Raw genomic sequence first — 16,195 nt, 5'->3', positions numbered from 1 at the left:
TTTTTTATATCAAAACACACAAACACCTTCTACAAAAAAAAATACGTTTGTGTCCAATAACTGGAGTTTAAAGGTGTCATTTCCATCTTGTAATACCGCATCATACAACAGAGGGCGGCAGTGAGTCACTAGTTTCCTTCCAGTATCCATACTATTTAGTATAGGTAGGTAGGTAGGTATTTACTTTATTAATCCCCGAGGGGAAATTTTTTCGATACAGTAGCAAACATACAGAAGCAATAAGACAATAATAGAAACAATAGAATAAAATAATAGAATAATAGAAAAGCAATAAAATAAAATAGCAGTAAAAAATATAAATATAAAATGCACAGTATATACAGTACATTATATATCTATATATATTATATACAACAAACCAAGAAACACAGTCAACATATATATAGATATATACAGTACAGTATATATCTATATATATAACATACAAACAAACCAAGAAACACAGTCAACAGTGTTATTGTACTGTGATGGATTTTGCCAGAGGTGAGTTATTGTACAGTCTTATGGCAGTGGGCAGGAATGATCTCCTGTATCTGGAATGATCTCCTGTATCTGTCCTTGTGACAGCGGAGCTGGAGGAGTCTTTTGGAGAACGTCCTCCTCTGTCCCTGCAGCAGGTGGTGGAGAGGGTGGACAGGATTATCCAATATGGATAATAGTTTGATCAGCGTCCTCCTCTCCACCACCTTTTCCAGACTATCCAGTTTGTAGCCGATGATGGAACCGGCCTTCTTAACCAGCTTGTTGAGTTTGTTGGTGTCACCGGCTCCAATGCTGCTCCCCCAGCAGACCCCAGCGAAGTACAAAGCACTGGCCACAACAGACTGGTAGAACATCTCCAGCATCATGCTGCACACATTGAAGGATCGAAGTTTCCTCAAGAAAAAGAGTCGACTCATCCCCTTCTTGTAGACAGCGTTGATGTTGGTCTTGCAGTTCAGTCTGTTGTCATGGAGACACCAGGTACTTGTACTCCTCAACCAGGTCCACCTCCTCTCCCAGAACTCTCAGCGGTTGTGGAGCCGTCGTCTTCCTCCTGAAGTCGACCACCATCTCTCTGGTCTTGGCCACGTTCAGGAGCAGCTGATTTCTACCAGCCCACTCCACAAAGTCCTCCACTACTGCCCTGTACTCATCCTCCCGTCCATCCATTATACATCCTACCACTGCAGAGTCATCAGAGAACTTCTGCAGATGGCAGGACTCTGAGTTGTACTGGAAGTCAGTGGTGTATAAGGTGAACAGGAAGGAGACAGAACAGTTCCCTGAGGAGCTCCAGTACCACTGACCACCGTATCAGACAGCACACCGCCCAGATGGACAAACTGTGGTCTGCCTGTCAGGTAGTCATTGATCCAGGAGATGGTGGACGCGTCCACCCCCACCACCCGCAGCTTCTCACTCAGTAGCAGTGGTTGGATGGTGTTGAATGCACTGGAGAAATCAAAGAAAGTGATTCTCACAGATTCACCGGTTCCATCCAGGTGAGACTGGGCTCGTTGCAGCAGGTAGACGATGGCATCGTCCACTCCCACATGAGGCTGGTACGCAAATTGCATGTTCCAGTATCCATACTATTATACTATTTAGTATGTTCCAGTATCCATACTATCACACTATTTAGTATGTTCCAGTATCCATACTATCATACTGTTTAGTATGTTCCAGTACCCATACTATTATAGTATTTAGTATGTTCCAGTATCCATACTATCACACTATTTAGTATGTTCCAGTATCCATACTATTATACTATTTAGTATGTTCCAGTATCCATACTATCACACTATTTAGTATGTTCCAGTATCCATACTATCATACTGTTTAGTATGTTCCAGTATTCACTCTATCATACTATTATATGTATTTAGTATGTTCCAGTATCCATACTATTATACTATTTAGTATGTTCCAGTATCCATACTATCACACTATTTAGTATGTTCCAGTATCCATACTATCATACTGTTTAGTATGTTCCAGTACCCATACTATACTATCATATCTACTTTAGTATGTTCCAGTACCCATACTATCATACTATTTAGTATGTTCCAGTACCCATACTATTATACTGTTTAGTATGTTCCAGTATTCACTCTATCATACTATTTAGTATGTTCCAGTATCCATACTATTATACTATTTAGTATGTTCCAGTATCCATACTATCATACTATTTAGTATGTTCCAGTATCCATACTATTATACTATGTAGTATGTTCCAGTATCCATACTATCACACTATTTAGTATGTTCCAGTATCCATACTATCATACTGTTTAGTATGTTCCAGTACCCATACTATCATACTATTTAGTATGTTCCAGTACCCATACTATTATACTGCTTAGTATGTTCCAGTATTCACTCTATCATACTATTTAGTATGTTCCAGTATCCATACTATTATACTATTTAGTATGTTCCAGTATCCATACTATTATACTATTTAGTATGTTCCAGTATCCATACTATTATAGTATTTAGTATGTTCCAGTATCCATACTATCATATTATTTAGTATGTTCCAGTATCCATACTATCATACTATTTAATATGTTCCAGTACCCATACTATTATACTGTTTAGTATGTTCCAGTATTCACTCTATCATACTATTTAGTATGTTCCAGTATCCATACTATTATACTATTTAGTATGTTCCAGTATCCACACTATCATATTATTTAGTATGTTCCAGTATCCATACTATCATACTATTTAGTATGTTCCAGTATCCATACTATTATACTATTTAGTATGTTCCAGTATCCATACTATTATACTATTTAGTATGTTCCAGTATCCATACTATCATACTATTTAGTATGTTCCAGTATCCATACTATCATACTATTTAGTATGTTCCAGTATCCACACTATTATACTATTTAGTATGTTCCACTATCCATACTATTATACTATTTAGTATGTTCCAGTATCCATACTATCATACTATTTAGTATGTTCCAGTATCCATACTATCATATTATTTAGTATGTTCCAGTATCCATACTATCATACTATTAAGTATGTTCCAGTATCCATACTATTATACTATTTAGTATGTTCCAGTATCCACTCTATCATACTATTTAGTATGTTCCAGTATCCATACTATTATACTATTTAGTATGTTCCAGTATCCACACTATTATACTATTTAGTATGTTCCAGTATCCATACTATCATACTATTTAGTATGTTCCAGTATCCATACTATCATACTATTTAGTATGTTCCAGTATCCATACTATCATACTATTTAGTATGTTCCAGTATCCATACTATCATACTATTTATGCTCCACCCACAAAAGGAAGAAGAAGAAAAAGAAAAGGAATTAGAAGTGTTCCACATTGCATCCTTTTTCTTTTTCCTTGAAACATCTCGCTATGGATCACGACGGATATGCCCAAGAAGGCCAAAGTTCAAGACGCATTTTTATAATGAAGTAGTACGTCCCAGTTGTTTACATACTACATGCAGCAGTACATACTTAGTAAAGGCTGCAGTACGTTCTGAAAGTAAAAAGTTTGTGATCACACTCGGGTACTAACGTGTTAGTACTGCGGTAGATCCCTTTAATACTCACATATATCTGTTTACTCAAATATTAATTTTAATATTTTTTTCCTGGGAAAGCCATACGACAACATGGGACCTGAACCGTTTACAAAGCTCAACAGTTCCACTCGGTTTGTTGAGATCCTTGATTTTCAATACACCAACGTAAGGGGATTATTAATATGCGGTCTATGATCCGTACGTCACGTGATCCCACCACGTCACGTGATCCCACCACGTGAACAGGTTCAAAGTTGAAAGTCAAACAGCACTGCAGCTTTCCATCATGGCGGTCCTGGTGGGACGAAGAGCCCTGTGGCAAGTCCTCCGCGTGCAGGCAGCGGATCGGGACGGCGCGTGCCGCCTGACAGCTGCCTTCTCCAGCTGCTTGAGACACCGTGTTTTCTCCGGTAACGTCGCGTCGTCTCGTCTCCACCCGGGCGTCCTTGGAGCGGCGACGCGGAACTACAGCTCCGACTCCAAGGACGACCTGCGCGTGAGGTACCTGGACGGAGAGGACTCCGGTAAGCCCCGCCCACAACGCCGAGTCTAACACAGCGTCACGTTAGCGGTCCACCGAACCGGAACCAACGGTCCATTTGGGTTCGTGGGGTTCTAACGTGGTTCCTAACTGAGGGAAATGAAGTGTCTGAGTGGCAGTCCCGGCCAGACCCGCTCTGCTCGGCTCTTCTCTCCGGTCCCATAGCGGGACTACCCGTTAACAACCGGGAGGACAGGAGGGGGACCAGGTGTCCCCCTTTGATGTCCCACATGTTGATTGGCTCTAGTATTTTTTTAAGCGTCAACACTGCAGGACAGATGCTTTAATAAGATGTGGACACGCAGCCACAACAAAGAGGTTACCATGGAAACCCACAGCTGACTGTCAGACAGATAAAGAAGCAGCAGCTGAAATAAACTCTAAACTCAGAGAAATCTCACTGGATCTACTGAGTGTGGAGTTTATAGAGTTGCATTCAAACACAATCAATTAGTTTAGTCGTTCACGTGATGATCCCAACATCTCTGTTTTCTTGTGTTTTACAGGACAAATAACGAATTGAAAAAGTTCTTGGCAGATTAATGAATGATGGCCATGAACCTGCAGCCTTATAAGAAGCCACTTATAATCTTGCAGAGGAACATTTAAAAGGCTCATTTAGTGTCATTTAAAGTCCTAAAATCCATAAAATCATGTTACCTGTGTGCCACGGCTGATCAGCATCATGTTCACCTGTCTTTCAGGTATCGTTGTCGTTGGGATAAATCGGCCAAAAGCCAAAAATGCCATCAGCAAAAACCTTGTCAAGATGGTACGTATTTGTGTTGGTCTTTTTCTTTAACATCTTTTCATGTCTGAGTCTGCCTTGAACTGCAGTTTATTTTTGTTCGGCAATGTCACTTTTTTTTTTACATTTAATTCATAATACATTTTGAGACCTGTTAAATCAGTACCTTTGTTTTTCTTCTAGATGTTTGATACTGTGGAGGACATCAAGAAGAATAATAAAGTGCGCAGTGTGATTTTGTGCAGCGTGGTTCCTGGTATCTTCTGTGCAGGTAAACTCACCTCAGTGGAATCAACTGCTTCCATTTCAATTCAACAATATTACAGGAGAGGGTGTGTTCAGGTGCTGCGGTCCTGAACGCATCACTGTCGTACCGATAATGACGTTAAAACACACCCTACAGTGTAATACTGCGATTATACAACAAGTTACCAACTAAATAAAACATGTCATCTAAATGTTTTCATATGGTGGAACAATTCACTCTCAAAATACAAAACCTTTTGTTAGTTTAATCTACATTTCCATGGCAACACATGGAGTAAGAACTGGAAAACAATCAGTTATTACGCTATGTAACATATGTAATGTTTACTATTCCAGGAAGTAGTCCGACCCTTAGCAACCACCCTAGCAACAGAGAGGATTTCTAGTCTCCACCTGAATAAATACAGAACATAGAAACACTAAACTGATCAGCTAGTTCAGTCTGGTTGGAACAAAGATATCTGATGAACAAAGATATCTGATGAACAAAGATATCTGATGAACAAAGATACCTGATGAACAAAGATATCTGATGAACAAAGATATCTGTTGAACAAAGATATCTGATGAACAAAGATATCTGATGAACAAAGATATCTGATGAACAAAGATACCTGATGAACAAAGATATCTGATGAACAAAGATATCTGATGAACAAAGATATCTGATGAACAAAGATATCTGTTGAACAAAGATATCTGATGAACAAAGATATCTGATGAATAAAGATATCCATGTTCTCATGTGTTTTTAACATTTTAGCTCCGTGTCATGTGTTCAAACCAAACCGGTCCAGCTAGCCTCCTCTAGGACTGTAAGTGCGTGACTATCCGTGGTGTTACGGTACGGGTGCTCAGAGCGACCAAAAAGGACCAAAAGAGACCCGACTTCACCAAATGGGTCATTTAATAGACCTATAACAAGTAGAAACTACATTATATTACATATTATATGAAACTCAGTTCTAATTCTATTTTCCCATTGAGGAGGTGGAGTGATATTTCTAGTGATGAACAGGATGTGATGTCATGATGATTTGGGGCGGAGCTACTGGTTGTATGATGTGTTGCTTTCTTCATGTGTAATCGGTCGTGTTGAGATGTTGATGTTCAACACTGCTGCTCGGCTGCAGGTTTCAGGAAGCCACAGACTCGTGGCCTGACGCCTCTGCTGTGTCTCTGTGTGCAGGTGCAGATCTGAAGGAGAGAGCCAAGATGCACCAGAGTGAAGTCGGGCCGTTTGTGACCAAAGCAAGAGCCCTCATCACCGAGCTGGGTAACCAATGACAACCGTGATGGAGTACAAAGTCATGAACAGATGATTTATAGACTTTGATCAGTAGAACGCAGTTTATGTTCAGGCTGCACTTTCTTATTGGATTTTGTCATTTTGTTGAAAGTGAAACTCAGAAAGTGAAAAAATTCAACCTTTCATAAAGGACACGACCACGATGTGAGCCGAGGGGAAACAAGCACACCTTTAAAATCAGTTCTGGGTGACCCAATCACGAGTGGCCAGCTTTAAGTGCGGCAGTGCACACCCGGCATTATCATGCGTCTCCACCTGAGACTTCTTCACCGGGCCTCATTTAAATTCTCCATCTGTCAAGAGATTTACGTCCTGTTTGTAAATGTCTGAACACTTGAGTTTGTAATTCACAACCTGAACCGTCAGACTCCACCTGATCACGTTCGTTTGGGCTCAGATTATTTAATTATTCCAGCAGGTTTGAGAGGGTCGGGCTCTGCGCTGTGGTGGATCAGTGAACTGTGTGGGGGGGGCGGGGCTTCTCCACAGCCATGGGTCTGATGTGTGTCAGAAATTACAGATGAGGTAGACCAAAATGAATCTAAACACAGAGGAGGTATTTTTCTTCAATAAACAGCTGCCGAGCAGGTTCTTCGATGTGTCCCCGACACAGACTGTTTATAAAAGAGTTCGTAGCTTCAGGTCTGAAAAAATGGTTCTGATCCAGAAGTGTCTTCAGCTGCAATACCAGCGAGTGCCACTAGAGGTCTGTTTGATTGACAGGCCTGACGTAGTATCGTCAGGTTTCCAATCAGATCGGTCAGATCCACCGCTGGCTCCTCCCCCAGCTCGTCCAAATATGGTCACTTCCTGCTCCAAACCGCTCCGAACTAACAAAGATGGTGACGGACAGAATCTGAGCTCACAGCTGACTACTTGTGATCCGATCACTGGTGACGGATGTTGGTGTATCTCGGGGTGATTGTATTGGTTCTGTTGGTCACCATGCTCTGTTTTCTTTTCCAGGAAACCTGCCGGTGCCAACGATCGCTGCCATCGATGGAGCTGCTTTAGGTGGAGGTTTGGAAATGGCCCTCGCTTGTGACATCAGAATTGCCTGTAAGACTCGGAGGACTTTACTATGAAACTATGAATGAAATCTGAGAGGATGGAGGTTAATGTTTGTTTATTAATAGTAATTCTGTTCTTTGATCTCACCAGCCAATTCTGCCAAAATGGGACTCGTGGAGACGAAACTCGCAATTATTCCTGGAGCAGGTAAAACTGGATGCTTTTTTTTACTTTTTAAATTTGTATTTAAATTTGGATGTTGTCTGGACAAAGCTGGTGTGTAGTCACTTTATTCAGCCTTCCTGTGAGGCAGATACCACTGTGTGAAAAAAGATTTAACCATTTTAAATAGTAGGAACGCGTCTGGCCTCTAAAGGTTCCTCCTCTCTCCGTGCAGGTGGAACCCAGCGCCTCCCCCGTGTGATCAACGTCTCCATGGCCAAGGAGCTCATATTTGCCGCCCGGGCGGTGGACGGAGCGCAGGCGTGCCGCCTCGGCCTCGTCAATCACTCGGTGGAGCAGAACACCAGCGGAGACGCCGCCTACCTGCGAGCCCTGGAGCTGGCCCGAGAGATCAACCCTCAGGTAACCGGACCGCCGAGACAGACGTTCACTGAGGGAAACATGACAGCTTCTTCTTCTGTTGACACTGTGACCCATGAAAAGGAAGTCAGTCTTGGATTTTTTTTGCTCCAAAGGGTCCGATTGCAATACGGATGGCGAAACTGGCGATCAACCAGGGGATAGAGGTACGTCTTCATCACCGCGCGACTGCTTTCACACGGTCGTGGGACTCGACAGAAATGTGGTGAAATCTACAGTAAGGAAGCAGTTAGTAACATCAGCACTAGTGTTCACTTCATGTTTCACAATGAACTGGAGCAGAGAAACATCAGCTTTTGGGTCAAACTCTGAAAATCGTGAACAGAGACCCTTTGAAAGTCTTCAGAAAGTCTACGGCAATGAAGCGACGAGCCAGGCGAGGTGTTCTGATGACATCACGTTTCAAAGAGGGGCGGAGCTTCACTGTCCAAGACCGAAGAAGACGCATCAGGTCAGGAGACACCGGCTGGGTTTTCTTTGTGTCACCGTGAATTCGTCCCCCAGAGTCAGACTGTCAACACCGAGTTCCACCGGGACCTTCTGAGGGGAAACATTCACTGTGAACCACCTGAACTGTGTTGCCATGGCAACAGGCTTCTCCAACATGACAACACGCCGCCCACAGCCCATTGAAAACAGATGAAAATTTGATGTTTCTCTGCTCCAGTTTCAGGTCTGTGGTGACATCACAGATGTTCACGTATCAGAGGTCACATTAACAGGTGGAATTCAGGTGCTGATGTCGATCCAGAACTTTTTGGTTGTTGCTTCCTGCTGCACTGTGTGCATCGCTGCGCTGCGTTCAGCAGGAACGTTGGAGTGAGCACGATCAGTAAAATCAAACTGAAACGTTTCATAAGATGTAGCTGTGATGTGTGACCAGCTGCATCGTGAACTTTGACCCTGAGCTGCCATGTTTTCTTTCAGGTGGATTTGTCTACAGGTCTGGCAATTGAAGAGGCGTGCTACGCCCAGGTGAGAGTTTCAACAGGTCACCTGTTCCCCCCGCTGCATGAAGTGTACACTTATGTTAATATATGAAGTAGGACATGATGACAGAAACTGTGCAGCTTCCTCAGATGCTTTTAAATTGAAAATGCTTTAACATGGGTGGCCCCGCCCCCTTCCTCTACGGAGCCAAGATGGCGACCGTATAGGGTGGAAAGTGTTCCAGAGTTTCATACTTCTTCTTTAGTGTAGCGTTCTGAGTGCTTCGTCCTGGTACTGGTAGTGTTCTGATGTTAGTGTCAGTACACGAGTACAACACCAGTAGAACATCTGGAACACCAGTAGAATAGCTCTCTGACCTGCTGCTGTTGTGTTTCAGGTGATTCCCACTAAAGACCGGCTGGAAGGTTTGACTGCCTTCAAGGAGAAGAGACGTCCTCAGTTCAAGGGCGAGTGAAGAGTGAAGCGTGAAGCGTGAAGAGTGAAGAGTGAAGAGTGAAGAGTGAAGAGTGAAGAGTGAAGCGTCGCCGCCTCCAGCAACGTCCCGGCTCTTCTTCTGTTTCCACGGCTTCTGACCGAACACCTCCACACATCAACCTGAATGTCCCGCAGGACGCCGGCGTGACGGCGGCCTCCATCCCGGCTGCTGCTGCTTCTCCAGAGACTCTCTGATCAACGTGCGGAGCACCAGCTGGGTGTCAACTAACCGAGTTAACTAACCAGCTGGGTGTCAACTAACCAGCTGGGTGTCAACTAACCGAGTTAACTAACCCGCTGCTCATCATCTCAGACGTGAATCCCTCCAGATGGTCGCGGCGGTTTGAAATGTGATCGGCAGGTCTTCGCTAACAGCATCTTCTCATGAATGATAATCAGCAGGTGGATTAGTTTAGATTTCAATCGGTGTGTGTGTTCACGGCGCTGCAGGTGGTTCTGACTGTGGTGCCTCGCCTCATTGTTCCAACAGAAAAACTCACCGTACTAACAAATGAGTCTAAAATCATTCATTAACAGAGAAACTGTCCAATAAGAAGTCTTCCTCAAAGTTCTTCCTCCTCCACATCACCCATGGGCAGTGCGTGTGTGTGTGTGCGTGTGTGTGCGTGTGCGTGTGTGTGTGTGTGTGTGTGTGTGTGTGTGTGTGTGTGTGTGTGTGTGTGCGTGCGTTCATGTTTTATGATTTTACATTGATTCTTGGATCATCAAGCTGTAATTAAATGTTCTCCAGGCTTCAATGATGAAAAACATGAAATGTGAAAAATTATAAAAAATTCTAATTACACTGATGGAACTAAAAAGCTAAAGAATCTTTTCCAGAGCTTTCAACCACTTCTGACAGTTGGAAACATGAGTTTGTCTCTCACTGACAGACTGTTGTGTGTTTTTATCTCTGGATGGATGTTTCCCACGGAGCCCCGACTCATCCAATAAAAGCATGAACGATCTCTGTGTGTTTAAATTTCCCGCCTTGCTCAACACAATCTGTACATATATGAACAAATACTTCTGTAATATCTCGTGTGTGGAAATGTGTTTGGTTTCAGTTCTTCAGTCACTGCTGAATCCTCTCAGATAGAAACGCTTCACTTCACGTCCTCCGAGTCGCCTTTTCTCCTGAACAACGTGTCTTATCTGCATCGATGCTTCTGTAATGAAGCTGTGATTGAAGCCTGGAAATAAAACCCGGATGCACATCACCGCTCCATCTGCAGCTCTCTCGTGATTCTTTATGTTCGTGTTTCATAACTCGGGTTATTGTTAATGTTGACATTGATGGTTGTCATATCACACAAGTCACAAGTGATTAATAACGGGGAGAAAAAATGTAAAGAACGGAGACGCCGGCGTGCACGCTGCCTCCCCTCTCCTCCTCTACTGCCTGTCAGACTCAGCGGTGGGCGCCACACACCTGAAGGCTGATAATATCTCCATCTCTACCCTGAAGATGTGATTAGAACCAACAAGGGATAACTTTGGACTTCTTAAAAATAAAACTGAGGTTGTCCTCAAGAACGGAAAATCCAGTTTGCAAACAATGTGGACGCATCAATAATAATAATAATAATGAAATACCGTTGAAACCTGGTTCATAATTCAGGATTGGAGTCATTTTTACACTTTTATTGTGGAAATAAAATCTGAGGTGGAATCAGAAGTTTGATTTGAATCTAAAACGTAAGAAAGTCTGAAAACTGCGACAGACTGTTGAGGCCCCGGCCTGTGGCTTCATGCTGCTGCTGCACAGAGCCTGACACCAGGCTGAACATCCCCACTGTGGCTGGCCTCCTTCCGGCAGATGTCCCAACTCGAAGGAATCACACCACAAGTCAGAGTTGCGTAAAGAAAGCTCGGTTCCCCGGGGCTCGAGGGAAACGCAGAAGATGTAACTGTAACAGCATCCTTCGCACAACGCTGGACTTTTTCTGTTTTCGACGGTTTTTCTACGACCAGTTTTTGCTGCTGCAGGAAAGTCTGGGAGACGTGACTCTTCCTCCGGGGCCGCAGGGGTTTCAACGGTTTCTCAACAGGTGGCTTTAGGCCTCCGATGGAGACCATCTCAACAGTATTCAAACTACAGTAAACCATCTCAATCTTTGTACAACTGAAACGGAGCCGACACGACAAACTGTTTGAGGTGTGGACGTTATCTGTTGCAGCGGTCGGTCCACCACGAGGAAGTTCCCAGTGTTTCCTCTTTTCAACCTTCAGTTCAGGACTCAACGTAACGACTTCACACGAAGCTGATGAAGCCGACGAGCACCTGATGAACCAGGTTAAATCTGATGAGTGGACATAAACTGGGCATGCTCTGTGCTCCAGGCAGACAAAGTTCTTAATGAGGAGAGTAAAAATGGTTCCAGTGCATCTTAGAGTTAATCTACTTCTCCATTACTGCTTGATTGAATGTATTTTAAACAAACTGTTGTGAGGACAGCGGCTCCGGAGGGATGAGTTGGATCGGCGACGGATGTCGTGGCTCCGGCGGTCCTGTTGGAAGAACGATGCAGGACTCGCTCAGTGGAATTAAACAGGAAACACTAAACAGCTGATCAAACCTGGTCGTCACGCCAGCTTTGATTGACATGCAGCCCAGTGAAGTCATCAGCAGTGTGAACACGTCTCAAACTTTCCATCAGTTGGTGCAGAGCTGAATGTAAAAGCTGCTGCCGGCCGCTGTCTGTACTTGTATAGCGCTTTATCACCTTTTGGTCTCAAAGTGCTTTAACATGTTTTTCCATTCACCCATTCACACACTAATGAGACAGATCACCATGCAAGGTGCTGCCATCAGGAGAACATGCACACACTGATGGTTCACCACCGGGAGCAACTTAGGGTTCAGTGTCTTGCTCAAGGACACTTAGGCATGTGGACAGGAGGAGATGGGGATCGAACCACCAACCTTCTGATTAGTGTGCAACCCACTCTACCGTCTGAGCCACAGCCTCCCACATGGCTCCACTTTAGTTTGTCAAAACACAAACAACACGTTTAGTTTGTCCAATTAAAACAACATGTTTAGTTTGTCCAATCACAAACAACATGTGCTGTCAGGCCTTGAAACGACAGCACGGATCGACGACACCGTTCCTCCCATTCCTGTCTGAACGGGTCGCCGACGCCGGGCCACCAGTGCTCAGCCGGGTTGACGACGCCGCCCCTCCGTTTCCTGTCGCTGGATGGGTTGCCGACACCCCGCCTCGAGCTCCTGCCTCTGGCTGGGTTGACGCCCCGCTTCCAGCTCCTGCTTCTGGTTTAGAAGGGCTGGGTCGACACCACGCCTCCAGCTCGGGGTCTGGAGCGATTCAGTCTTCGCTGAATGGTCTCCAGCTGTGCGGACGAAGAGGTTCCTCAAGTCCGTCCTGCCCCGTAGCCGTCCTCCGGAGCGGTCACTCCGGTCCGTCCTGCCCGTGGCCGTCCTCCGGAGCGGTCACTCCGGTCCGTCCTGCCCCGTGGCCGTCCTCCGGAGCGGTCAATCCGGTCCGTTCTGCCCCGTGGCCGTCCTCCGGAGCGGTCACTCCGGTCCGTCCTGCCCCATAGCCCGACGACGGAGCGGTCACCCCAGTCTGTCCTGCCCCATGCCCGTCCTCCATCCACCTAGGTTCCCCTACTCGTGTCTTGTGTTGTTGTGGTACTCCGTCCCTACTCCGGTCCCCCTCCTCCCACCCGGTCCGGCCCAGTCTGGTCGCCGAGAGGTTCACTTTGAGAGGGGGGTAGGGGGGGGGGGGTACTGTCAGGATCCCTGTCTGACCCTGGTGTGTCTCCCTCTATTTTGTCCCCAGTCGCTTCTCCTCGTGTGTGCTGTCATTACCCTGTCTGTTTGTTATTGTCCCATGTGTTCTGTCCTCCTCTCCCCGCCTCCTGTCACCTCCCATGGCCACACCCCTCACCAGTTGGAGCAGCTGCCACCAGTCTTCCCAATCACCACCTGCAAGTGGCTCATTCCCTTAATCACCTCCCCAGACTATATCTGCCCTGCCCCTGCAGTCATGAGGCGTCGGTGCATACTGCTAGTGACTGCCAGTGAGAGGTTGTCTCTGCCATGCCAGTCTCCCACAATCTGTCGCCAGTCACTCCGTCCGTCCCGTTCCTGCTCCCGCTCCGGTACGGGTACCTGTTCCTGCTCTCATTCTGCTACTAGTCCGTGCTCCCAATTTCGGCTGATCTCTGAAACTAAGCAGGGTCGGGCCTGGTTAGTACTTGGATGGGAGACCGCCTGGGAATACCAGTCAGCGCTACCAGGTCACTCCAGTACCCAGTCTGTTGCCGCTTGCTATGGAGGACCTCAGGATTCCCCCGGTGAGTCTGTGCCCCTACACTACATCAGCCTGCTGCCCACTGTGGAGGACCTTGGGATTCCCGCAGTGGAGCCACGCCCCCGCTGTGTTCAGCCTGCCTGTCTGTCTGCTTGCTGCCGTCTCTCCAGCTCTCTCCCCCAGCGCAGCATCGCCCGGTGGGAGTCGGTGGAGTTTCCCTCCCGACTCGGGAGTAGTTGAGCAGACTCTAAGTACCTGACCTTGTACGAACAATAAAGACATTTTTGAACTTATTGTGCCTATTACCCGAGTCTGTGTGCCTGCGTTTGGGTCCGTTTCCACCTCACCTCATAACAGACGGTGACACTCAAAATCTATGGTCACATTTTTTATTGTTGTTAAGTGTTGATTTGTTTGTTATTGAAGAGCAGTAACGGAGTAAAAAAAAAAAAAAAAAATCTATAAAATTAGCTGGTCGGTAGGTGCATCTCCTCGCAGCTCCCTCGTCTGCTTGCTTCATCATTTTCTCCTGTTTTCTCAGGTTGGTTATGTATAAAATCTACAAATCACCTTACAACTAACTTCAAGCTGATGTTTTAACCATTTATTCTGGTTGAAATGATTCCGTGTTGTGTTTTAGCAGGGTTAGCAGCTATGAGCGTTAGTGGTTATTTTGTCTAATCAGTAATAATCTTCATCTGTATGTGTCCCACAGCAGATACCTGATCATTTAATAAGTGTGCAAACATCTAGTGTGGTTTAAATACCAGTTTATAACATCAAATAGGGTGATTTAAGCACAATATTACAGTGTATATGAATAAATTAAATAGGATGTTCTGACTGTAGTTTTATTTTGGTAACTTTACTTAACTTTAACTTAGAGATTTTAAGATTTTTGATTAATATCTGCATTTGGTTTCTAGTCTGTGACATCATGTTTCCTATCACGTGTCCGTTACCTGCTCCCCATGTACTGGGTGACAGTTCATTGGTCCATACTGGTCATGTGACCACTGACCAACACATAAGGAACAGCACAAAGGCAGCTTATTTGTAGCTGATGCTCTGAAGGCCTGAGAGGCTGAAATGCATTGACATGAGGTCAGTTCTCCACTGATTACATAGAAATCAGGTTTCAGCAGTAATCACAGTAGCCACAGTAATGAAATGTATTCTTATGTGAGTACAGAAACTTTCACTGTTGATAACAGCCAACAGGCCGGTGACTCCACTGAAACAAGCTTCTTCAAGGTGAAACTCTAACGAGGGCTCAGTGACATTTCACTTCACAGCAAATTTGACCAAAACAAAACAAAAAAATCGCCGTAGTTTGATCGGACTTCATAAACTGATTTCAGTCTTTACTAGTCAAACATTAGATGCACATGGATACCAATATACTTATAATGAACAATATTTTATCATTTATTCAGCACAATATCTTTATTTTTATTTGAAAAACAAGTCACATGCGCCTTTCATTCCATTTAAAATCTAAAATGTTGATGCATCTGGCGACAAAAAGGAACAAAACATTAAATTGGTGAGTTTAAAATAAACAATCCATTGTGATAGAATAAAATCTGAAAAAAAAAAAATCCTTACATCAGAGTCAATTGAATATTCTGAATTTGGCTAAAACAGTAATCCATGTGGGCAATTGAACAGCTGTTCCAGATGTGTATGATTCAAGACATATAACATAAAATGGGATGGTTCCCCTCCACACGGTGAAGGACAATCCAATGTTCAGAGTCTGTTCTGTTGGGACTTTAAACAGTGAGACGAAGGTGGATCCAAAAGTTCTGAAACTGCTCGTTTGCACACAAACGACGGGCAGCAGGTTTTACAAGAGGCATGTGTGCACTTAACTGATTCATCAGATTTTGGGTCAAACTCTGTAAATGGTCAACAGAGACCCTTGAAACGCTTCAGAAAGTCTACGGCGACGAGGTGGTCTGATGACATCACGTTTCAAGAGGGGGCGGAGCTTCACTGTGCGAGACCAAAGAAGACCCGTCAGGTTCAGGAGACACCAGCTGGGTTTTCTTTGTGTCACCGTGAATTCGTCCCCTCGAGTCAGACTGTCAACACCGAGTTCCACCGGGACCTTCTGAGGACTCTGAGGGGAAACATCCACTGTCAACCACCTGAACTGTGGCGCCATGGCAACAAGGTTGAGTTTAGCTCGTAGGTTGCTTGTTTCTGACGTTGAATTCTGGATGTTCCTCAGTTTGAAATCTGATTGTTAACACCTGACAGCTGTTTTGTGTCGTTGGTGGATGGAGCTGGCCCACACGCAGTGTCGGCGCTGCTTTAAAGGATAAACTAGCAGAACTGCGCTACTCACACCCGAGTGATTCAGTGTGTTAAGTTCTTTTTGGTTTTTAATCTATAACTCAAAAGTGATTATGAAT

General features: G+C 44.7%; 1 protein-coding gene across 2 annotated transcripts; it reads left to right on the top strand.

The window, feature by feature from the left end:
* Nucleotides 1-3,845: 3,845 nt before the first annotated feature.
* Nucleotides 3,846-10,462, top strand: auh (AU RNA binding protein/enoyl-CoA hydratase). 2 transcript variants are annotated; one of them, XM_069723138.1, is made up of 10 exons: nt 3,846-4,115; nt 4,837-4,904; nt 5,064-5,151; nt 6,337-6,423; nt 7,423-7,515; nt 7,618-7,674; nt 7,865-8,052; nt 8,166-8,216; nt 8,998-9,045; nt 9,398-10,462. In XM_069723138.1, the coding sequence occupies exons 1-10, from the start codon at nt 3,878-3,880 to the stop codon at nt 9,473-9,475; spliced, it is 996 nt and encodes a 331-aa protein (XP_069579239.1). In that variant the 5' UTR covers nt 3,846-3,877; the 3' UTR covers nt 9,476-10,462. The 2 variants fall into 2 exon arrangements, with proteins under 2 accessions (XP_069579239.1, XP_069579240.1); XM_069723139.1 differs by lacking the exons at nt 8,998-9,045; nt 9,398-10,462 and adding an exon at nt 8,410-8,419 and having other exon boundaries at nt 8,166-8,287.
* The last annotated feature ends 5,733 nt before the right edge of the window (nt 10,463-16,195 follow it).

Source organism: Brachyistius frenatus, unplaced genomic scaffold (assembly GCF_029030835.1).
Source record: "Brachyistius frenatus isolate BFR_SWC_R1_liver_20210118 unplaced genomic scaffold, ASM2903083v1 Contig_317, whole genome shotgun sequence".
In the NCBI taxonomy this organism is placed as follows: Eukaryota; Metazoa; Chordata; class Actinopteri; family Embiotocidae; genus Brachyistius; species Brachyistius frenatus.
This window is presented reverse-complemented; position numbering and strand designations above follow the sequence as displayed.